Genomic DNA, 24,337 nt, shown 5'->3' on the forward strand with positions numbered 1-24,337 from the left:
AACTCTCGGACGACAGCTGATATCGGTACATACGACGGATAAGGACACGGACCAGAACACCCGAAGGTACGCGACCATAAACACGACGAAACGACGAGACCAGACAGAGCAAAAACACCCAAACACCACGCACGCAGACAGACAGCCGAAAGAGGGACGAACGCCACACAGGCGACAGAAGTGACAGCATCGCAGCGTGACTAAGTGACGTCCAGCAGGTATAAAACGAGGAGCGCGGAAGGACTCAGGCAGCAGAACACCGGCGCACGCCGTCTGACTCACGATATTTTGAGGGGTGTCACTCGCCTAGAGGGCACTACCTAATTTAGATTCAGTAAGCAAAAAATTAGAGAGAAGATAGCAGGTCAGGAGATAATCATAAAATTTGAGCAACATAAGTAATATAGGAGCTGAACCAATAAATTCAAGCGTATTATTTTATAATTTTCTTTTGTTTGCTATATATTTTTGATTTAGATGTTAAGGTTTTTGTATTGTTGAAATAATTGCATTCGATAAAGATTTAGAAAATGAAGTAAAGTTTGCAGACTCGTATTCGTTTCCTCGACAGCCACTTTCCTGAATAATAAATTTGACAGACAGCCACGGCTATCCCTGCTCTGTACGTCACAGCTGATACGGGTCATTCACCCAAAACATAAACCAAAGGTAGACAGCTCTTGTACAACACGAGTCTGTAGTTAGAAGGGCACACTGGTAATCCCGTGTTGCCGAACAGGTGTCAACGATCTAGCTGCGTGTCTCCAAAACGGTCGCATTGGCTTAAACAAGCTGTTGTCGACAAAACGGGAGCACTTCAGTGAAATCCTTGTACACGAGAAATACGGATTCGGTATCACCCAAGTCCGGAAAGTTAACAAATTGGTTTTAAAGGCGAGTACCATTAAGCCTAAAGTTTTCTCAATCCAGAGAGGAGGTCCAAAAATTTATTATTAGAACTTAGAATTTAAACTCACTTCACTCGGAAGAACCCAGACGGTGCACTTTTCTACAGGCTAAAGGCCTAGAAAAGCCGTACACGTAACAATGGATATGTTATAAATATTTAACTTCCCAAAGCATTATCAAACTACGGCTTCAACATCCAAAATAAAAATATGGGATATAAAAATACTTATAAGGGTTGTGGGGTTTGAAAAGCGAATTGTTGGCAAGAGAATCGCTGATCAGTACCTTCCTATACCCGTATGTTTATTAGTGTTTCAGAAAGAAATAATGTACGATTTTCCACTGTGGCATCACCAAAAAAGTTTGTTTGGGTTGATAGAAAGATTCCAGAGCTCATAGCAGTCTCCTTGGTAAAAAAAAGCGACAAAAGTGACTACAAATATTTGGAGAGTGACCATCTAGTGGCAAAAAAGTGATTAAAATGTAACGTAATTTGGAAAAGTTATAAATATAATTTCAGAGTATCTGGTTTACACCTACGTGCCTGCCCAGTAGGGTAGAGTGGGAATGTAAGATTTTCTTATATAAGTACAGAAAATGTTTTGCCACACCACAAACATTGGGATGTTCAGCTCCGGAGAAAGGACGTGTGGGAGAGAGAGAGAGTGGAAGACGAAGAGGGAGTGGGAGGAAGGGAGGGAAGGGCAGGGAGAGGTAGAGGGAGAGGAAGAGAGAGAGAGAGAGAGAGAACATTTATTTGACTCTGGAGCGATGCTCCCTAAGGGCCACAGGCAAATTAAAGAGCTTACATGTATATCATATAATTAAAAATATAGTTAAAAAAATAAAATAAATAAAATAAAACAAACATTAAGATGTAGATTAAGAGGTCAAGAATCAAACAAGAAATGTAAAGTTTAAATGTATAAAATGTTAGTATAAAAAGTATCTGTTAGCTATATGCACAATTAACATAATGAAAAATAACATAAAAGAAAACAGTTAAAATTAAATTAAACTTAAAGCAAAAGTTAAACTTGGGATTAAAATTGGGGTTAAAAGTAGATTACAGACTAGTAAGTCACCCGGACATCCCAGCCTCACGCCCCTCCTCGGACAGCAGGTACTTAAAGACTAGGTGGCGAAAATTTAAAAGCGTGGAAGCAGAAGTGATTTCTGGCGGCAAGGAATTCCAGAACTGGATTCCAGCAACCAGAAAAGATCTCTGGAAAGTCACCGTCCGGGCAGAAGGGACATAGAGCGTGTCCGTCCGGGTCAAGTCACGGTGTCTCACCAGGTCCGGCCTAAGTCGAAGCTGGTCACCAAGGAGTCCCGGCTCGCCGAGACACAACGTTATGAAAAATATACAGCCGATAAGCAGCCTTCGACGGTTGAATGGCCTGAGCCAGCCGAGACCTCGTCGGTAACCTGAAATGTGCTCACGCCGAGGCACTCTTAGTAGGAATCGAACACAGTTGTTTAGTGAGACCTGCAGTTTGAGTTCTAGCCCTTCTGACAGATTGGTGAGCGCAGACGCGCAGTAGTCGGAATGGGGGAGGACCAGGGCGACAACCAGGCGACGCCTTAACTCTAGAGTCACGTGATTGTCGTTCATTCGGACGCGATAGAGGGCACCTGCAGCCTTGTTGCACACTTGTGCCACGTGCCGAGTCCACGACAGAGTACTGTCAAGCATGACCCCGAGATAGCGAAACACTGGCACAAAGTCAATAGACTCGCCACGTAGCACAGGTGTCGGTAGCGATGAAAAATCAAAACCGTTGATGAACTTAGAGCTACCAAAAGTCATTGCCCTGGTCTTACCCGCGTTCAAGCGCAGATGGTTTTCAAAACACCAAGATACGATAGCCTCAACATCCTCATTTAAGAAGTGCACACCGTCGGCGAACTGTGCAGGCAGACAGCGAAGGTAGATCACCAGGTCGTTGGCATACAGTAGGTGCGAGCAGTGACGAAGACATGAGGGTAGGTCGTTTAGAAAGAGAGAGAATATGATAGGACCCAGAACGCTGCCCTGCGGAACGCCTGACCGAGGGAGGAAGAGGGAGGGAGAGAGAGAGGGGGAGAGGTAGAGGTACAGGTAGAGGAAGAGGGAGGGAGGGGGAGGTAGAGGAAGAGGGAGGGAGGGGGGAGAGGTAGAGGGAGGCGAAAAGGGAGAGGGAGATGAATTGATGAACTTTGGATTCATCGATAAACTGAATCTTCAAAGTTTGCTCCGGAGTTGAAAATTTGAATTTTCGGGGTGCGGCAAAGAATTTTCTGTACTTACATACATATCCACAACTTTCCCACGCTTAGCTGTCATCAATTTTTAAAGATTCTGCATTGTCGCTCTACCCTAATGAAAATGTTACACTCACTAAAAAACAAAGAAATTTAGAATCATCGTAATATAGTTGAAAAAATTAACTTTTCGCTAGATAATGACAAAAAAGTTAGTTAAAAATAAAAGTGACGAAAAGTGATGCACTATGAGCCCTGAGATTCTGTCAAAAGATGAGCGTTCTACGTTATGTGTAAGATCGCGCTCATTTGATTTTCTACTTTTCTTCACATTTTTTTGAATTTATGAGGAAACACACTGTAGCACTCCAATACCTGTCACAATATTCTTATTGTATTTTCTTTGGCGCTATTACCCCCTATTTGGCCAACATACTTCACCTAAAAGTTACATTAATATATGTAGGGAATTGGGTATTTTTTGTTAAAATGCTTTGAGATCAAACATTTTTCAGCGAATGCCTTTTGTAGATACCGTCAAATGATTCATTTTTGATCGAAATGATTGAACCTTTTCTCCGTTATTTCAAAGTAGATAACATTTTTGAAAAAAATCAAATATGGTCTTAGTTTTGTTGTGATAATAGATCATTTGATTACTTACGAAAGAACTACACAAGGTGGCATCAGCCAACTCAATTTCAAACATCTGTATATCTACAGTCGTTTTGAATGGAAGGTCCCCTGTTACTTCATCGAAATTTTCTCTGTGACCTCCAATCGCATTCAGATTAATTTTTTTTCAATTTCACCTAAACGGTGATACCTATCAAGCTACCAATATTTTTCCCAATATATTCGCAAGTTTTGAAAATTTTTCTGGAAACCAGATTATCAGTATGAACACACACGTATAGTCAAAACGGAATTAGAAATTCAAGGACTTCGTCACTTGAAAATTCTGTGGAAGTCGATTTGAAGTTACCTTCGATAATTTTTCTGGTCTCGTCCTGAGCATCTGTAAACAAAATAATCATAATAAACATTCGAGCCAATGAACTGTCGGTGCGAACCACGCCATGGAAGATAGATAGATTTTTTATGTATGTACTATTGCATAAGTCAGTGAGAATTCCGTCGAATAATAATGACGTCTGTCCTAGACTCTGATTAGAGGAAGAGTGTACAGTATCATTAGACTTTGAGTAGGAATCATGGGCTGTTTTTGTATTATTTGAAGAGTCTAAAAGCCCAAAAAATTAACGTTATAATTAAAATAAGAATTCTGGAACATCAAGGGCCATGCAAACAAGTATATTAGTTTTCATGGTGTGTCGAGTTCTTGCCCCAGTGAACAAAAATTCTCCTCACGATGAACCACTGACTGTACGAACTTACAGTCATCACTACTCCTTAGCGGATGTAAAGTGTAATTAATGAGGCTGATTTTCAATATGAAACTATGGTAAATTAAAAAAAATAGTAGAATTTTCTAACATGATTCCCAATACTAAATATAGAAATTCAATTACATAATCATAATTTATATAATTAATTTTTTAACTCAAAGAATATACATCATATTACAAATCGTCAACTTGATCAGTGTACCGGCAAACTGCAAGTGTGGGTCATTGTGGGAAGAGTTTGATGTACAGGTTAAATAAAAAATTTTACACCAAATAACTGAACCAACGTTTATGAAGCATATATTGAAGCGTGGGAAAGAACTATCATATAGATAACTCAAACCAAGAAACTGAAGTTACCAGTCACAATGTTCAAGAATTTTGAGATTCCAATTTACACTATCGACGCTATCTTGACTGAAATATCTTTTGACATACCTGCAGTTCCAAGATCTCCATTAACATCAAGATCGTGTATTCCAAAGTTGACAGGAAATCTCTCAAATCTATGAGTAGTTGACGGTGGGTTGATACCATTATCTTGGATACGTATTGGTGATGTTGAGAGAGTGATAGGTAGGGAACGTATGTCAAACTCAGCAGGTAAACTCTGAACTTTCAATGAGTGATGAATTCTCAGCGGAAGTTTTCACATTCTGCTTTTGTAACAATTTTGGTGGGTCTGGTATACAGATCGACGTATGATCATCGCTGTCAAGTGAATCCCTATCAGAAGAAACTTCTTTTACACATGACAGCTGCTCTTTCCTTTCCCGAAGATGACGCTTATTGGTATTTTGACTATTATTTGAGCTACTCTCACTTTCACTTCTCTTATCAGCAGCTACGGACCGAGCTTTGTCCAAATGTTCTGTTAACAATAAGATCATTTATACTTGATTCTTTTTCAGTGACATCAAGTATTTACATTCTGGTTTTACAGTATATAATAGAAGGCATTCTATGATAAATCACCGAGCTCTTAATCAGACCATGTTTTAGCTAATTTTATTTCTTCATGTCATGTAGTACCACTGATATATAATATACAGGGTGTCCCAGACCACCCGTCCACCACTTCTCAAACCTGGAGAACTGATTTTTTCGGAAATTTGAAAAATCAGTATGGCAGGTATGCGTTTTTTAAACCGGAAGTCCACTTGTTTAAATGAAACATGCATATTTTCATGACAGATCCGGATTCTATGTGAAAAAATATGCATCTTTTGTTTGAAATTTCTTTTCCTAACACGTCATTCTTGACCCCTAAATTACCTAAATGACTTCAACTTGTGACCGTTCCGCACGAAACTAGATTCAAATTTCCGACACTTGATTTGAAGGGATGCATGTTTCATTAAAAAAAATGGACTTCCAGTTTAAGAAACGCATATCCGGTCTGCACCGGAGGTCGTCAATATCATCATTCAATAGGGCAGGCCCGATATAGCCATACTGGATTTTCAAATTTTCGAAAAGATCAGTTCTCTGGATTTTAGAAAGGGTGGATGGGTGGTCTGGGACACCCTGTATATCAGTGAGTACTCATCAAACGAAAAATATATATGCATATAACTATTTCCAGACGATTTTCCCTATCCACGAACATGTAAAATTGTTATACTTGATTGATGAATTGAAAGAAAAAACTGTTGGTTACAAAATTTATTTAAACAAAAACATTTTTTCTGGATTGACTTCCATAGAGGTTAAAGCAGTTACGCATGTTAAAAACAAGAAGGCGTCATAATTTGTTTGTGGATTAAATGGTTGAAATTTGCTGAAAAAAATCATGAATGTTTTTAGTAACGAGTTCTACGATAAGAAAAATAGCTGTATTTATCAAAGTATGATAAATTATTGAAGCACCACATAACATTGTGAATATTCTGTGAGTTTGGTCCCTCGCCATGCTATGGACAGGCAAGTGACCAAATTCATCATACGCATATTAGTACTAACCGTCAAAAAAATGTACATAGTGTAAGACGCGTGGACATATTCTATTTCAAGTTAAGGAAATAACGGGAACCTATTACTGGCTCAAATAGAAAATTATTTACCGAAATAGCCCTCAAATTTGATATTACAGAGGCTCCATCGCCTGCCTTCTACCGGAGGTTTTCGTTTGGCGATATATGTTTTAATGTCCGTTGTTTTTGGCCACCAACAATGGGTTTTTGTACGCGTGAGCCACATACTGGGGACTTCTGATCTCACATCATTATCCTCGTCACTCGAATCAGCTTCGTCCAGGAAAGTTACGACAGCGTATGGTAGGCTCATGTTTGGGTGAAATTACTAGGTAACAAAAGTATAAGGTGTAATTATGAATGATGACTTCCGTCAGTCAATATAATATATCCTACTAATGATCGATAGAAGTTAGAGCGATAATAGAAGAATGAAGTTACCAATTAATATAGGTACATTGATAGAACAATATATTGGGTAAATTATGACACCTCTTCAACTATACAATTGGATCGTTCTCGACACGCGATGAGGCTGAAGCTAGCAGCCAAACGTGCTGATAAAAATGTAGCAATGACACCCAGAACTCGTAAAAATTAATAAACATTACAGAAAGATAATACTTTTATAGGACTATAGATGCAAATCTGCACTCTGTCGTCCAATTTGGAAGAAATTTAGCACGTTTGGCACCTAACCCTGGCCGCTAGTTCAAGCTTTAGACACAAGTTACGAAAACAACGGGATTTCTATTCATACGAAAATAACACACATGCATATTCATAAAATTTACCACGTGTTCGGAATTTCTTCAATTTTTGATCGAGTCTCTCTAAATATGTGGAGAATTAATTCTATGATCAAGTAGTTGCAAGGTTGCATCAGGTTATGAAAACGTATACGTATATAATATGTACGTACGTATTGAATAGTAGAAGTAGAAGTAAAAATATAATAACGAATTTAGGCAATTTTATCTGGAAACCTGCTAAACACGAAGATTCGAAACAAACAGATGAATTGAGTAAAGTATCATTCGTTAAGTACGTACCTTGTAAAACCGCGTAGTAAGGTCCGTGCACGTGGCCGGCAGTCAAGCTGACAATGAGAGAAGCGTGGTTACAACGATCAGCGAGCGTGGCTTGGGCGCGAGCACGCGTGCGCCAATGTTCACATCTGGGAAATTCAAACCTCGTGAACCAATGGGAATATCGCACTTTCCCGCTCGTTCAGGGACAATTTTAAACACTTTGATTTAATGTCTTTGGCTTCAAGGACAACGAATTTGTATGATTTCTCGTTCACTTTATTTATACCGACTTCGGAAGAGTCGCAGGGCTTATCAAACAACAGTTTGTAATCCAAATATTTTTTTCCATATATATATATTTTCCCCCTGTTCAAAAAAATACCGTTGACAACTAAAATGTTGTTATCACATGACAAAAAACAGTTATCACCTTGTTTTTTATCCAAGAAGAAGTTTTCATACTTCAGAGACTTTATTAATCGTCTACCAGCACTATCTTCTCCAGTACTCGCAAATTTTATAATTGGATAGTCTCTTCGCTCAGGATTCATTTTCAGATTATTTTCTTCATAGACCCTGTGGATATATTGTTGTAGAGGTTTGTTCGATGTTCTAACTTTTTTTAAAATTTGTTGCATAAAATTTTCATATGTAAACGCACTGTATCTGTGAAGCGGGCCCAATGACTGCACATCATCACAAATATGAACTAGGTTATGAACATTATGAGACACATGTTCTGCACCATACAACCGTGAATAATTTGTCACAAAATAGATCAATAAGCTCCGTGCATAATCTACCAGTGTCAAAGAATATTCCGCGCTAGATAAAATCCGTCCGGCTACACTGAGGCTTAGAAAATGATAATATTTGTCTTTATCTAAATTTTCTTTGAAAATTATCGGGCCAGTATAGAGTAAAAGTTGTCTTAGCTCTGTCGCCTTGTACCGATCAACTTGTTCCAATGGTCTTGGCTTTCTTGCGAATTCTTTGGATATTGATGCAACTAATGACATTAAGTGAGCAGTAGCTAACTTCAATTGTGAACTCGTCATTCAAACATTCTTCTTTCCTTTTAACCAAAACTGAAGCAACGTTTTCATAACACCAAGGCATAGGAGATGTAAATAATCCAATGGTAACTGGCTAACCATTCCTATTTCCAAGTCCTCAAGAATTGAATGCCTTTTGTGATATTCTTCATTAACTCTTAATTGAATGTCTCATTTGTCATCAAAGTACCATCAGTTTCAGGGTATGTATTACGGTTCACGTTAAATTCACCTTCCTGCATGCATTTGCTACACCCAAAGTATGCATTATGTCCCTCTGTACCAGTGATGTAGGCTTTGGCCGGTGCATCACATATAAAGATACCAATTTCACATGATATTTTATGGCCTTGTATATCTATGCCCGACCCACAGACTGTCAGAGCATCCTCCACAAAATACTGCAAAAATTCAGTGCAATCCAAAGGTTTTTCACTTCCATGGTATGTGCCCACGATACAAGGTTCAAGTGTGAAAAGGTGCCTCAATCGCTGTTAAAATTGGCCAAAATTGGTTACTTTTGGTCAGTGGTAATCCATCAATGTTAATATTGAATTTGATTTTTGATGGAAAATCTTTAGGCATGTAATACTTGAGAACAGATTTAGTTAAAGCGTTAGCCAATCCAAAGTGATAATAATTACCCGGTGGCATGCTTGTTACTTTTAAATGCTTAGGTGTTTTTAGGAAGGTCCTGGCGTCACATGGCAAATCATGCCCATATTTTCGCAAAATCTTCAACAAATCAGTCAGGTGGTTTTGACTAAATAGATGATTGAATAGCCCAGACTTGAAGTTCTTTGTGTATACCAGGATTGTTTTCGTTTATAGGCTGCTCACAATCTTCAGCATACATTGTCGAACAACTACTACTGTTACTATCATCTGGCTCATCATTGAAGGCCTCCGTTCTATCCGGAGTAGTTTGTTCTGTCACTTGAAAATTGTTTTATGAATAGCAATAGCTGCGTCGAGACATGGATGTGTCGAATTTCGGTTATGGCTCACAGACATGACGCTGGTAACATCGCAATTGCGTGCTCGAATCTGTAAAATATCTGTTACGCCGGTGCATATACGTTCTGTACATGAAGTTCTGTATCACTTATATCATTTTTATAGAAAGTATTGACCACAGATTTATCGTCGCATATATTATATGTAACACGTTTACATGGCTGTAACAAGTCTCGTTATGTAGAGGAAACATGTTAGATATATCAGCTCCGTTCTTATTACATAGAGGTTACGTTTACACTAAAGCGAATTAGGAACATCACGATGTGAACATCGCATTCATGTCAACAGATAAATTGTTACCTGGGGATCCATACCAACAAAAATAGGTAAAGTTTTTTTAATGCGGATCAATTAACCCTTAGAGGCACACATTTTTCCTTACATACTATCGACTTGAAATTTTGTACTCGAGGGTTTTTGGGGTCGCTGATTACGAAACTGCACTAAAAATTTGAAAATTCAAGATGGCGGATTCAATATGGTGGACCAAACGTGCAAAAACTCGTTTGACGAGAGCGAAAGTTGGTACTCGGGGGTATTCAGGGTCGCTGATTACGAATCCGCACTTAAAAGTTAGAAATTCAAGATGGCGGATCCAATACGGCGGACCGAAACGCAAAAAGTCGTTTGACCTTCGCAAATCATAAAACCCAAGATCTTTTCCATACTTTCAAATCAATTGCAATAGTTTTGCGGTCATAAAATTCGTCATTTGAAGTGTACAACCGCCACATTGTGTCCGCCATTTTGAATTTTGCAAATCTGAAAACGGATTCGTAATCAGCGACCCTAAAAACCCCCGCCTACCAAAAATCGTAAGGATACTCTCAAAACTATCTTCAATAATACATTTTTTCTAAAAAAGTGCTATTTTTTAGAATTTGTTAATTTATATAAACAAATTAACGGAACATAAAAACAATTTGAAAATAAACTTAGATCCTCTAACATATCAAGATCATAAAATTACAAAAAAAAAAACGGTTAAATCGAATAAAACTACTCTACAATCGTAAAAACGTGTTTTAAAACAGGTGGCATTCTGGAATGCCACTATGTCGCTAAGGGTTAAAAATCGCAGAGCCATCCTAAACGTCAAGTCTGAATAAAATGAATCAAGGGTAGTTGTCAATTTTCGATATCGTCAACTTGAGACATGCGCCGCCTCACTTCTGTTAATTCGTAGACTATCGTTTTTATAACATTATATATGTTATAAGCTCTGTTATTACGTCTCATGTCACGTGATTTCTTACCACATGTCATGGTTTTTGAATAGCACCAACAAGTCGTACGTTTAAATGTTTAGAAACAGCAATTTTCAGGTTTCTTGCTTAATATCTGATTCATTCAATTTCACTTACCTGAAACTACTCATTTATTTAATCACTCTTACTAAATATGCATTTACAATACAGGAGGATTTATGAATGCATGGGATATCTATGAAGACTTGTTGGATTTGGGTGCCGTGCGAACTCACATAGAGAACCAAATGGACGAATATAACGCTTCACCCGGAATAGTTCGTCTGGATTTGGTATTATTCCGTGACGCTATAGAGCATATTTGTCGGATCGTACGTGTAATATCTCAGGTTGGTGTTAAAATAATAAACTTTCTTGTACACTCATGTCAAACTCGCGTGACAGATCACATACGTACCATGTAAATTTTTCCTTTTCATTTAATTACATATTTTAACATCATTTTTAACAGCCTCGTGGAAATATGCTTCTAATCGGTATCGGTGGAAGTGGAAGACAATCTTTGGCTCGTGTTGCGGCATATATGTGTGAACTGACCACTTTTCAAGTGGAAATTACAAAAAATTACAGAGTTGGAGAATTTCGAGAAGATTTGAAGACCTTGTACACTCTAGTAGGCGTTGAGAATAAATCCACCAGCTTTCTTTTCAATGATACCCAAGTGTCGGAAGAACAGTTTCTGGACATCATCAACAACATGTTGAGTACGGGAGAGGTAGCAAATCTGTATAAATCAGACGAAATGGAAAATGTGAGTATTTCAACTGGCCATATGTTGTAAATTTTATTTATGAATTTCGTAATTGGATGGCTCACAATATCTCATAAGAATTTGTTCGGTACCGGCGAACAAGAGAAGTTCAGGGGTCAGTTGTTTGATTAAATATAACATCATGTTGAGTCCAAAACGGTGTAATTTATGAAAAAGGCACCAAATAGGCAAAAATTGAGGAATCTCCAGGTAGAAGGGTACATGGGTATGTCTAAGCTTTTAAGGAGTTAAATTCTTATTGAAATTCGGCCTTCATCTTACTGTCAGAAGGGTCCTCTATTCTTCTTTTTTTTTTGAGATACGAACCTCAGGAAGTGTAGGGGTTCAATATCACCACATTTAAATAGCCATGCTTCTGACCAAAGAGTGCAGTGTAAGGTACTATGAATAATTTTTTGCGATTAATCACATTGAAATTAAATTGATTTTCATGAAATTACAAATTACAAGTTTAGGGAAAGAAAACACCAATTGCAATCGCATTGTTTAAGGAAATTGACAATTTAGTATTGTGAATATTTTTATTTTCATTCAACATATAATACATTGCTATGTACTAGTTATATCGGCCTACATACACCCAGTTACAAGCATGTGCAAGTGACATAAATGGATTAACCTAACGTTCCACGTTATACGTGTTCCACAGATATACGACATAAACAACGTGTGTGTGAAGTCAATAAATAAACTCACACCTTTACCTAGAGTCATTTTCTTAGTACATTTATATACCAGTTCCACGTCCGATACATTGCTGTGTACACAATTTTTGTCAGCCCTACTCCAAGTCTAATAATTCATGCCGCTGTATTTTGAGATACTCTCAATACTTTTAAAAAAAAAAATCCACATCACGCTGATTCTCATAATTACTTTAAGCCACAATTTTACACATGCCTAGTATATTCAATACAGTACCAGTCATATCGTGCATCTCATTGACTGCCTCTTTCGTAGCGTGTAGACCTCACAAAGAGCTGGGTATTGTTACACCAAGGTACATGACTTCACTTAATATTTCAAGATTTTAGCGTTTGTATTTAAAAATACTATTATTCAGTTTTTTTATTTCTACCATCGCGTTTAAAGATCATAATTTCAGATTTGTCGGCGTGAACAGTTAGTCTATTTTGTGACTTTACACCATTATATGCACGTCATAATAAATCCCGAACCCGTGGGTCATAGTCGAACGGGGCCAATCAACCTCGAAGAAAGGTGATCTCGCTTGGCGCAAGTAAGCGCTGAGTGACTAGTCGGGCTACAACTCTCGCGCGAGGCACACAGTGTATGAAAGTACCCAAATTTCTAAGTAACACGAATGAGCCATTAGCTCAAAGAATAACCTCACTCAAGCTCGGTCGTTTCGAGGAAAAGCAATTCTGATATTTAGCATTGTATTGCTAAGACAGGCACACAAAAAAAAAGTTGTTTGTGCAACCGATGCGACAGTACTTTTCCTTATTATATTAAGCGGTCACGTGCCTCGGCCTTTCCGTAGCACTCAACCGCTTCCGAAAAAATCACGATCAAAATTTACGACATTCATCAGGTCCCTGTTAGCGCGCATCGAGTTCAACCGAAGCGGTGACGCAGCGGCTAGCGCACTGGCTTCACACTTTTACGCTCCGTATTCAAACTCGATTTTTTATCTTTGTTTCTCTTTCATCTCACCGTATCCGTAAGATTACTTTGCGATTGTTTCCGGTCAAATTGAAGGATACAGGGCGTAATAATAATTGTAAGATTACAACTGGGTTTCATAATAAGTTGTATGGATTTATGATATTACATATTATTTGTGTGCATGGTTTTCAGGGATTACAATCTTTTTAAATTCTTATGTTCATATGTTTTATGCACATATCAATTTTGTTATACTAACTCTTATATGAATTCTTATATTTTATTCGTATACCGAGAGAATGTCTAGAAGCTATACAAGAACTGCGCATGAGCCATATAATTCGATCTCATTGGTCGGTGAAATCGCCCCGCGGTGTTATTTCCGGCAGCTAACCAAGGGGACCAACGTACTACACAATATGTGACAAGGCTGTGAATCTCTCGCGCTTAAACTAGCGGATCGAGGTTATGTTGATATTTATTCTTATTTAGCGTGAATTGTGTGAGAATAGTGTCATTCAGCGATACCGAGGTCGAGATTAGAAGATATTTAATCGACACAATAAAAGCTTCAATGGAGAAACAAATATTGAAAGCTACAGAAATTGGGTAAGTTATTTATTAAAAGAAGAAATCTGAGATTAAGTGTGAAACGTCATTAACGACTGGGAGTCTAGACAAACTGAGGCAGGTAGATCAAAATATTGTTTATTTTGAACAGATTCTTCATTTACATAAAATTAAAAAGAAATGGATTGTTGAAACCTAGTAGACGGTAGCTACGAAGTAGATTTGCTACAGTGCAGTGGTCCGGAAGCCAGTAATCAGTGCCGATGAACATGAAATAAATAAATAAAATCAGTAACAAGGAATACAAGAAATTGTGTATCTTAAAATACGAAGCTTAGGAGTACAAAAAGTAGCAATTCGTTTTTCTGTCGCAATTTATTTGAAATTAGTGGTATCCAATTAAAAGCTCTTGTCTGATAATAATGCCTTCTAACATTTTCAGGTAGGAAACAAGCCATCATCAGAGCAAGACTAAAGTTGCCAGGCATTGAAGCATGTAAGTAAATTTCTAATTCTCTGATCTTTGAGTATAACAATATTGCCAATTGTATTCAATGAAAAAATTCGTCTTTTTTGGCAGGCTCAAAGTTTCAAGCTCGGTAGGAGGAAAATCATACCTTCCCTGATGGTCAAAACGTTTAAGTGGCAAAGACCCCAGTTTCTCGATTGGTGCCACCGTCGAACCTGGTTGTTCCGTTGTTAAATCACACAACAGGTACCCAAGGGCATTTCTTCATGTCATCGCCACCTTCTGAACATCAGTCAAGACAAAATTGAGGAGTACGACACGCTACCGATCATGGTGTCTGAATATTCCATCATTTTAGATTGATCGAGCTAATAGTAATAAGTTTATTATTTAACCGTTGCTGCTAATCAATTTTACCGAGAAATCATTCCGTGCACCATTGTAATCCAAGCAGTATTATTGGCCCGCATTACTTTCCAAATTTTATTCTTTTTAGTTTTGATGTTTTATTTCGTACTCTCTTGGTATTCAATTCAGATGAAAGGTGTTTCAAGTCTTGAATCAGATTCTAGGGATGAATTTTGATAGGTGAAGTGAACCAATCTGAATCTAAAAATGTTAGATAATTTCAGTTGAAAATGTCTTTAAAGTCAATATTAATTGACGGTATCATCTGACTAGCTAGTTGCAGCTATTATCCGTGCTTGAGTCTCGTTCAACCCCAGTAAGGTCTACGGAATGCATCCACTTACTAGCACACGTTACAAATGATCATTGGTCTACAATAGGATTCACTTGCTAGCTAACTTTTTTATTATGAATCTCTATCAGAGAGTTATCCTGTAACTTATCGATAACTTGAAACCAGATTCAATTTTACACTCTTACAATGGTCCTTTACTCAGACTGAAAGTTTCTGAATCTCCATTTATTACAATCATTTCTGCATCCCATGTTAGCACTGTCCGAAACAAAAAAAATCTCATCCTGAGATTAGAAATGGAACCCACAACGCACAAGTTATCTAGTGGCACAGGTTGAAAACAAAAATTTTTATCATGGTGTCTGCGACAGGGGGATTCTTTTCAGATATTCATGTTACTGGATGATGTTCGGAGCACTATGAAAAAGATATTATATTGGATTTAGGTTTGAGTCTATGTTCCTAAATAACAGCAAGTAGGAGATTATTTGAGAAACTATTTTCATGAACTTTGTTTCAACCTAGATATTTCAATATGTATGTATATCATATTTGTTTCAAATTGAATATTCATTTCTTTCGAAGGAACAAGAGGTACAATCTTGAATTCGATAAGTCAACATCTTCATATTAATTTTCTAAACATTACTCTAAAACATGGTCGTCCCCAAAGTTAATTGTGACACTGAAGCACATTTTAAAAATGGTGATTTACAACTTGTGTCACAGAAAGTTCCTGAGTTTTACTCTTCGGATTAGATTTTTTTAGATTAGATTCGAAATGAAAAGAAACTGTAAGACCTACAACCTCTTTCGCCAACAACAAAAATAGCGATGATCTCTGCACGTGTCATGAATTGAGTAGGAGAAACAAGTGAGCGACTACCAGAGATGCAATATTTTGGCCGTATTTTGTGTTGATAAAAGAAATTCCATTGTTATTTTTAATGTACGAAGTAATAAAAATGATTCAATAAATTGTCCCCACCTATCTACTTCGTGTCTTCCAAGCACCCAACATTTAAACAGATTTATTATTTCAATCAAATAAATTGAATTTTAAAAGAGCATCAGCATTAAATTCCAACCGTTCTTTGAAGAATTAACTTTCCAACTCAATAACAAATGCTTCCCTAGCCTTTCGGAGTCACTACATCAATTATATGAGATTTTAACCTAAAAAATGCCTATGCCCTACATCGCCGACAGAAACAGAGTTTGACAGCTGAAAGTCGGGGTGGCAGGCCTGCACGGACGGCCGATTAAAACTCATGCACGCACAGTTCTTGTACAGTTTCTAGAGATTCTCTCGGGATACATTCTTTTATTTTATCTTTATATGAATTTCTACATTGACTTTTATATTTTATTCTTACATTTTATTCCCATAACAATTCTTATATCAAGGGGCTATACCAGAGTAAATGCTGAAAATTTATGTGATTTTCCGGAATATTTTGTGAAAAAAGCACTCAATTACATGTTTCGGAAAATTAAGAATATATTTGTCTTTATTTGATCTATATTTTATAATTTTTTTATGGAAAAATATTGAGATCTAAGCAACTTATGCGCTGCGTTTGGAGGCCCAAACTGACTCCAGACATGATTCTGGCCGACTGAGTAGCTGAAACCGAAAAAGAAAAAAATATCGTTAATGTAGTAGGTATTTCCTGTACTATGACGTAGGATACTTTTGATGAGATGAAAATTGACGATTTGGCATGGAAAAACGACCATTTCATCGGCAAGAAAACAGACTTGTTTCCATAACTACGCAATTTTGTTAAAATCCTACGTCATTGTACAGAAAATACTTCCTAGTTTAACAACATTTTGTCCTTTTCCGGTTTTAGCTACTCAATCGGCGGGAATCATGTCCGCAGTGGAGAAACTTTTTTTTTGCGCCACCGAAGGCAGCGCACAAGTCGCATGGATCTCAATATTTTTCTACAAAGAAATTGTTTAATATAGGTTAAATATAGTCAAATATTGTTTTGCTTTCCCGAAACACTTAATTGAATACTTTTCTTCCAAGAAATTCCCGAAAATCACCCAAATTCTCAGCGTTCACACTGCTTGGGCCCCTTAATAAAGGAATTAATAGGAGAATAAAATCTAAGAATTCATATATGGATAAAATATAAAAATTATTATAAGAATTAGTATAACTAAATTAATATGAGTATGTATGTATTATGTTTTGGTTGGGGGTAGCCGGATGCTTAGCCCTGATGCACCATTGTGTCCGTACCCGTTAGGGGCATCCGTAGAATGTAGAAAACGAGGTAGAGACCGGCTAGCTTGGTAAATTGAAGCAGCCTGCCCACCCCTATTTCATCAATTTTTCTCTCACCGGTGTAACTAGCTCCAAGGGCCAGTTTACGCGGTCCCTCGAGCCCACCACACCGGGCGGTGAGGTGGACGGGGGTCTTCTGCTCCTCCCCGCATCTCAGGCACAGGGACTCTGTTCTGAATCCCAAGTGTGCGAGGTGCCTGCCTGTGTATCAGTGACCGGTAATTATCGATTATATTCACAGTCTGATTATAGTCAGACCGGTCGCGGTACTCAGCTTGGTCCTGTTTAGTTTGATGAATGTGGCTACAAGTACATGTAATGGACCTTGGCATAGGGCCGTCATGAGCGATGCCCGCTGTTCTGCCCCAGAGTTTCTCGAAGCGGGCCTCCGTCTATTGCTTGGATAGGCATTTTATGTGCCCCGGAGATGAGCCAGCGAGGTGGCCCTCGCTGCTCGCTCGGAGTGAGGCTCCCTCTCTGGCTAGATTGTGTGCCAGCTCGTGGCCTTGGATACCACTATGTCCTGGCACCCGTATGGGGCTTACGCGGTTATCCTTTGCCAGCCATGATAAAACTGTGATGCAGTCCCAGGTCAGCACTGAGCTTACGACGTATGCATCCAGATGTCCGAGTCCTACCGGCTGTCACTGCAGATATATATGTGTTTCCCTCTGTAGCTTTTAATCAGGATATGCTTGGCACAGACTTCAGGGCATATATTTCTGTTTGCAGCCCCGGAGGCGTGGGTTCCCGGGCAAGTGACGCGCTCGTCCTTGGTCCCCTACGCCAGAAGCCGGCCCCGTTGCCCGTCTCGGTTTCGGACCCGTCTGTATAGCAAACGAGTCCTTTTGGTAAGAGTAGGCCATCTGGGTTGTTAACCCGGGTCACCGTGGGGGGGACGGGGGGGGGGGGGGGGGGGTTGATTACGCTAAAAATGTAATTAAATTGGGATCTGCTAGGGCAGCGGTCCGCGGTGCCCCCACCCGGCTTAGAATCGCGATGTGTCCCAAGCCGATGCGCTCAGAGAGCTCTAGGTGTCACAAGCGTAGCACCGGCCTCCTCCTCCACCTTGATGTGTGAAGTCGGTAGGTCTAGAAGGGTCACCGTGGCATTTGTTAGGGTGGTCTGAAGAGCTCTCGTGATTCCTAGGATCGCCATCCTGTAAATGTGGTCGTACGCCTTCCGGAATGTGGCCTTACTCATTGCGGGCCACCACAAGAGTAAGACATGGGTGATTTGAGGTAGTATGATTGCTGTGAATACCCATCGAACTACCCATGGTTGTAGTCCCCAGGTTTGACCTACCATCTTTCAGGCACCCAGCTCACATGCAGGCCTAATGTGTTGCCATAGGCCTTCATGTGGGCCTCTGTGGGTCTTTTATGTGAGTTTGGGATCTAGGGTGACTCCCAGATAGCGCATCCCGGTAGACAGAGTTAATTTCGACCCGGAGATCTCGATGTGTCCCATTCTGAAATTTCGCTTCCTAGTGAAAGTAACATCTCAGTTTTGCTAAGATTGATCCTCAGTCCCAGGGATGTGCACCAGTACTGTATAAAGTCGCCTTCTGCATCTCGCTTGTCAAGGATGGAAGGTGGTCGCCTGCGACGATTGTGGCCATGTCGTTGGTATGACCCACCTCTGTCACCCTCATCTTGTCGCTCCCCGTAAGTAGTCCGTCCACGACTAGGATCCACAGCAGGGAGAGAGTACGCCCCTCTGCGGGCAACCTCTGCTGACTTGATCCTGACCTTGCCAAGCCTGGAGGTGACACTTGTGGTCTGTAGCATCTGCCTGATCCAGTCGACTGGCATAGCGTTTCTGCCGAACTTGGTGACAGCCTCACAAATCGCATCCAAAGAACTCCTTTTCGATGTACATGAACACGCTAAGCGCTGCTTTCTTTCGCTGTAGTGGCCCCTCTACTTCCCTTACCAGGTGATGGAGTGTCGTCTCAGTTAACCTACTGGCTTGATAGACGTGCTGTATTCTCGAAAGGGGGTTCACAGCTAAAGCTCTATCCCTTATGAATTCGTCCAGTAATCGTTCCAGTTTTTTCAACTAGAACGATATTAGGCTGATCGATCTCTATTATTTGGCATCGCCATAGCAGCTTTTTCCTGTTTTTGGAATGAATACCACTCCGACCTCTCTGCAGCTCATGGGTATGTTACGTAGCACAAGGCACGCTCTAAAGATTCTGTTTGGCCTAGTGATCAGGCCCTCACCACCTTCTTGGTGGAGGGTTGGAAAGATCCCATCCGCCCCGGGTTTTTGAATCCATCAAAAATGTCGATTGCCCACCTGGTCCTGGCCGTCGTAATAATCTCTTCTGCCGATTTCAAGCCACGCGGACCGCCCCCGGTCGAGCCAGTCTGTCAAGGTGGTCCCTGAGCTATGGAATCGGACCCTGGGAAGTGGATATATAGCACATGGGTCAGTATGTCTGACTGACATTCTGCCATGCTGCCGTCCGGCAGCGTGAGGCAGTCCAGCTTGATCCGCAGGCCTGACGAGAAGACTCTGCGGAGCTCTGAAACTAATGATAGGCCCTCGGTCTAGCTGCAGAACCCCTACCAAGCCTCCGTCTCTGATCCTTCGATTAGTTTCTTGTATTCTTTTTGGACAGCCTTATAGGCTGCCAAGGCTTTCGCCACGGGAGGGAACGTGATGCGTCTGTGGTCTGAGAGTGAGTTTTCTTCTTGCATCCGCCAGTCGCAGATGAGTTCTAGAAGCTTAGGGCTATAAACTGTAAAATCGATTACTTCGTGTCTGTAGGAGGTGATATTGGTTGGTTTTAAGCTCTTGTTCAGTGCGTCGACTTATGATAGGTACTCCAGCAGAGCTGTTCCCCTCTTGCTGATGTCGGAGCTGCCCCAGACTGTGTAGTGCGAATTAGCATCGCAGCCCACCACAAGGTGTAACCCCTTGTCAGTGTAGTACCTGACCAACTTTTGGAGTTTTTCCGTAGGAAGTGATTGCACAGAGTCGTAGGGAAGGTGGGCCGTGCATACGACCAGGTCGATGGCTCCAACCTTCTTCCGTTTCAGCTTGATCAAAGCTGCTTCCAGGACCCTGCTGCAGGACTGGCTGAACCTAAGTGCCTGATGCCTGCTGTTGATGAAGACCACTGCCCTTGGGGCGGGTCCAGCCACACCAACAACGTGAGTCTATCCTTTCTGCCCCAGACCCTCAAAAGGTGGGTCTGGAGACCAGCGTTTTGACGCTTCAGCCTCTTGATGACGGTCTTTGTTTTCACCGGTATTCCGGGGCTGAAGACCATCATCCTCGTCAGCTGGGGCAATTGTTCCCTTTCCAAAATTCGGAGGGAAGCCCCCGCCTAAGGCGCCAAGGTCAGGACCGTCTGACGCAGCCAGGTCAGCGCCCCTTCGAGCACGACACCCACAGGATGCCCTGGTCATGCCGGTACTGCTCGAAGCGCCGAACCTCCTCCCCTTCTGGGATGGAATCGAGCGCCTTTCCCAGAGCCTGTACAACTAGATCACGCTGCTCGGAGCTAAAAGTGGCTTCGGCGTAGCCCGAGGAGGTAATAACCACCCTCCGGCCTTCTTTGGCCACCTCTCGATAGATCCTGGGTCTAAGCTCCTTTCAGTCCCTTTTGGGGGCCGAGAGTACTTCTGGGAACGTGCCGTCCGAGGGCCGAGGTCATTTTAGACCCGTTCGCTCCGACGGCGCCCCGTTGCCTTCTTGTCGCACCGCGGTATGAGTTTGCCCAGGAGCTGGGTGATCCGTTCCGGGATGCGTGGGTGTGGAGAGAGGGTTCTCCGTACGGTTCATCTCCAAGGGGGTCCAAGTGGCCAACCTCGCCTTCCCAGCCCTCCTCTTCGACGCCCAATTGCGGTTGGCCCTGCCTGCTGTTGCTGTCGCTGGGAGTGCGGTGGTCTTGGGCTACGCCGGTCCCTCCACCTCCCCAGTCCCAGGAGTCGTCGCCAAGACCGACAGGACACGGTGTGTCAAGGAGACTAAGGCTTCCTGGTCCGCCTCCTCCCCCGACCCCGCCGACAGTTGATGAGCTGGTCTCCATGGAGACCCCTTATCGGGCTTTTCTCCTAACTCCAAGTTCTGTTCGGCATCCATGGGATGTTCCACGAGTGTGCAGGAAGGGAAGGTCCTTAGTTTCCCTGGACCGATTTTTACGTCAGCTGGGTTCCGTATAGCCCTAGCTAACCAGGCCATCACCCGTCCCCTTCCCGTGGGCCAGTGGTCAACCGACATCCCAGTTTCAGGCACGAGTACGAGGGGTCTTTTCTAACCCGCCTCCTGTCCGCCACCTGAAGACGCGCTCGGTTGGCGCTTCACATGTACCCATTACCCCGTAGGGGTGTTGGGCCGAAAACCTGATATGAGAATGAAATATAGGATTATGAGAATTCAAAACATTTTACTGCCTGAAAACCATACGCACAAATACTATATAACATCATAAACACATAAAACTCATTATGAAACCCAGTTGTAATTTCACAATTATTATCAGACCCTGTATACTTTAATTTGACAAGAAACATTCGCAAAGTAACCTTCTACGGACATGGTAAATGTAAAAGAAAAAAAAAGAAACCAACACAAGCATCGGGTTTTGAACACGGGGCGCAAAAGTGTGAAGCCGGTACGCTAGCTGCTACGCCACTGCTTTGATTACACCGATGCGTGCTAAAAGGCCCGTGAGGAACGTCAAAAACTTTGACCGTCATTTGCTCGGAAACGGTTCAATGTCTACGGATAAGCCGAGACACGTGTCCGCTTACCTTGACCCCTCTTCCACTGAGCGAAGTTTTAGGGAAATTGGGTGATTTGACTTCTGGTGTTCTCCTCTCAGTTATCACCTTATCTTTTGCTTAATTTCAATTCTGTGTCTATCTCTTCTCTCTATCTGCTTTCTACACCTGTATTGACCGCTTTCTACTATTTTTGTGAGTGAGGTTTTCTTTTCTATTTTGTGAAGCCACGAAGTTACCTGCAGTTATATCTTTGCTTCTCTTCATCTTTTCTTATTTCTTATCTGTTTTTGCAGTTTGGTCTGCGTGAGCCACGTGGGCTCACGCAGACCAAACGTACATTACGCAATCGTACATTATTCCCTTCTTATCTCATATCTTACTCTCTCTTTATCTCTTATACCACAAGTAACTTGGCGACTGGTTAGCTTATTTATTTAATTTGTAGCGTATATTGCTTCATTCTCCAATTCTTGCCTTGCTGAATGATCTATTTCTCTAATGCCGCCGAAAAGCAGCACTTGACTGTATTTTCGCTTATGCTTGACTAGAATATCTTTAATTACCTTGATTTACTTGAATTTCTTACATATTGTTCTCTGTATTGTAACGTGTACGCTTTTTTAAGGTCCCTGACCTGTTGAAAAGCGCACCGTGTGAGTTCTTCCGAAGTGGATTGCATTTAATTTATAATTTCATGTGATAAAATTTTGGACCTCCTCGATTTAGAAAGAGTCGGCTTGATAATGACTCGCCTTAGAAAACAATTTGCTAGCTCTTCCGGACTTGGGTAATACCGAAGCCGTATTATTTGTGAACAAGGACTTTGCCGAGATTCTCCCTTTTTGTTGACAACAACCCTTTTCGGGCCAATGCAACCGTCTTGGAGACACGCGACGAGGTCGTTGACACCTGTTCGGCAACATGGGATAACCAGTGTGCCCTTCTAATTACAGACTCGTGTTTCTAAGAGCTGTCTTCCTAATGGTTTTTGTTGTGGGTTAATGACCCAGAGTCAGCTGTGACTTACAGACCAGGGACTGCCGTGGCTGCCTGTCAAACCTGTAACGTTGAAAGGTGGCCGGCAAGGAAACCGATGTGAGCCTGTGAATGCTATTTTGATTTTACGGTGTTTTATCAAATTCAAACCGATGCCGTAATACAAAATAAATACAGAAATAGCTCACTTACAAAATGAAAAATATAACAAACAAAAAGAAAAATATAAAATAATGATGCTAGAAATTATAGGTTCTGCTCCTGCGATATTTTGTTTGTTCAAATCTAATTCTCTCCTTCTACGCTTTTATCCTGAAGCTAAGATTTACGGTATGATTCTATGTTAGGTGATGCGCTCTAAGCAAGTGACACCCCTCGAAACTGTCGTGAGTTGGACGTCGTGCGCCGGTATTCTGCTGCCCGAGTCCTTCCGTGCTCCTTCTTTTATACCTGCGGGGCAACGTTTGGTCACGCGGTGATGATGTTGCTTCTATCGTTCGTGTGACTTTAGTCCCTCTTCCCGTTGTCTGTCTGCATGCGAGGTATTTGGGTGTTTTTGCTTTGTCTTGCCTCGTCGTTGCGTTGTGTTTGTGGCTGCCCACCTTCGGGTGTTTGGGTCAGCGTCCTTGCTTTGTCGTATGTATTGATATCAGCTGTCATCCGAGAGATAGGCAGACGGTTGTATCGTTACAGTAGTGATTGGTAAATTAGTTAGATTATAAATTATCTCAGCTTACCTTTTAGGCTTATTATCTCTTCGCTATCTTTTCTCTATTTTTTCATCCATCTTCTCTCGATCTTTCCTCTACCTTTTTCAATTGTTCTATATCTTTTCTGATTTGATTATAAGTTGCTTTATTACCGAATATCTTAGAGTAATTAATATCGTAAGTGTACCGCGTGCGCCATCTTAAATCGCTGCGTGGTGCGGTGTGACCCGTCATTCTATTGACTTTGGAGTATTGTGCCGTACTGAATAACACCTTTTTCATTATTTTCTTCGTAAATACCGCTGTGACGTAGTCCATCTAGGTTGTCATATTCTGCGTTACAATACCGTTTCTCTATTCTCTTTTCTTGATAAGTTGAAATATCTATCGCTTTTCTATCTCTTACCTACCGCAAATATCGCAAACTGGAAACTACGTATTCTGTTATATTTATTTTAGTATCTGATTCTTGCTTATTTCTTTGAATAACTTGCTTCTATAGCCTCTGCTCTAATGCTGATATAATTCAATTGATTTG

At 40.8% G+C, this 24,337-nt stretch overlaps 1 protein-coding gene across 1 annotated transcript in view; it reads left to right on the forward strand.

The window, feature by feature from the left end:
- Positions 1 to 24,337, forward strand: part of LOC124413872 (dynein axonemal heavy chain 2) — a 468,252-nt gene that overhangs the window by 249,537 nt on the left and 194,378 nt on the right. Inside the window, exons 26-27 of the mRNA XM_046894658.1 lie at positions 11,060 to 11,238; positions 11,361 to 11,660. Coding sequence (XP_046750614.1) covers positions 11,060 to 11,238; positions 11,361 to 11,660 — 479 coding nt within the window. The remainder of the gene's footprint in view (positions 1 to 11,059; positions 11,239 to 11,360; positions 11,661 to 24,337) is intronic.

This window comes from Diprion similis, chromosome 13 (genome assembly GCF_021155765.1).
Source record: "Diprion similis isolate iyDipSimi1 chromosome 13, iyDipSimi1.1, whole genome shotgun sequence".
Taxonomy (NCBI): Eukaryota; Metazoa; Arthropoda; class Insecta; order Hymenoptera; family Diprionidae; genus Diprion; species Diprion similis.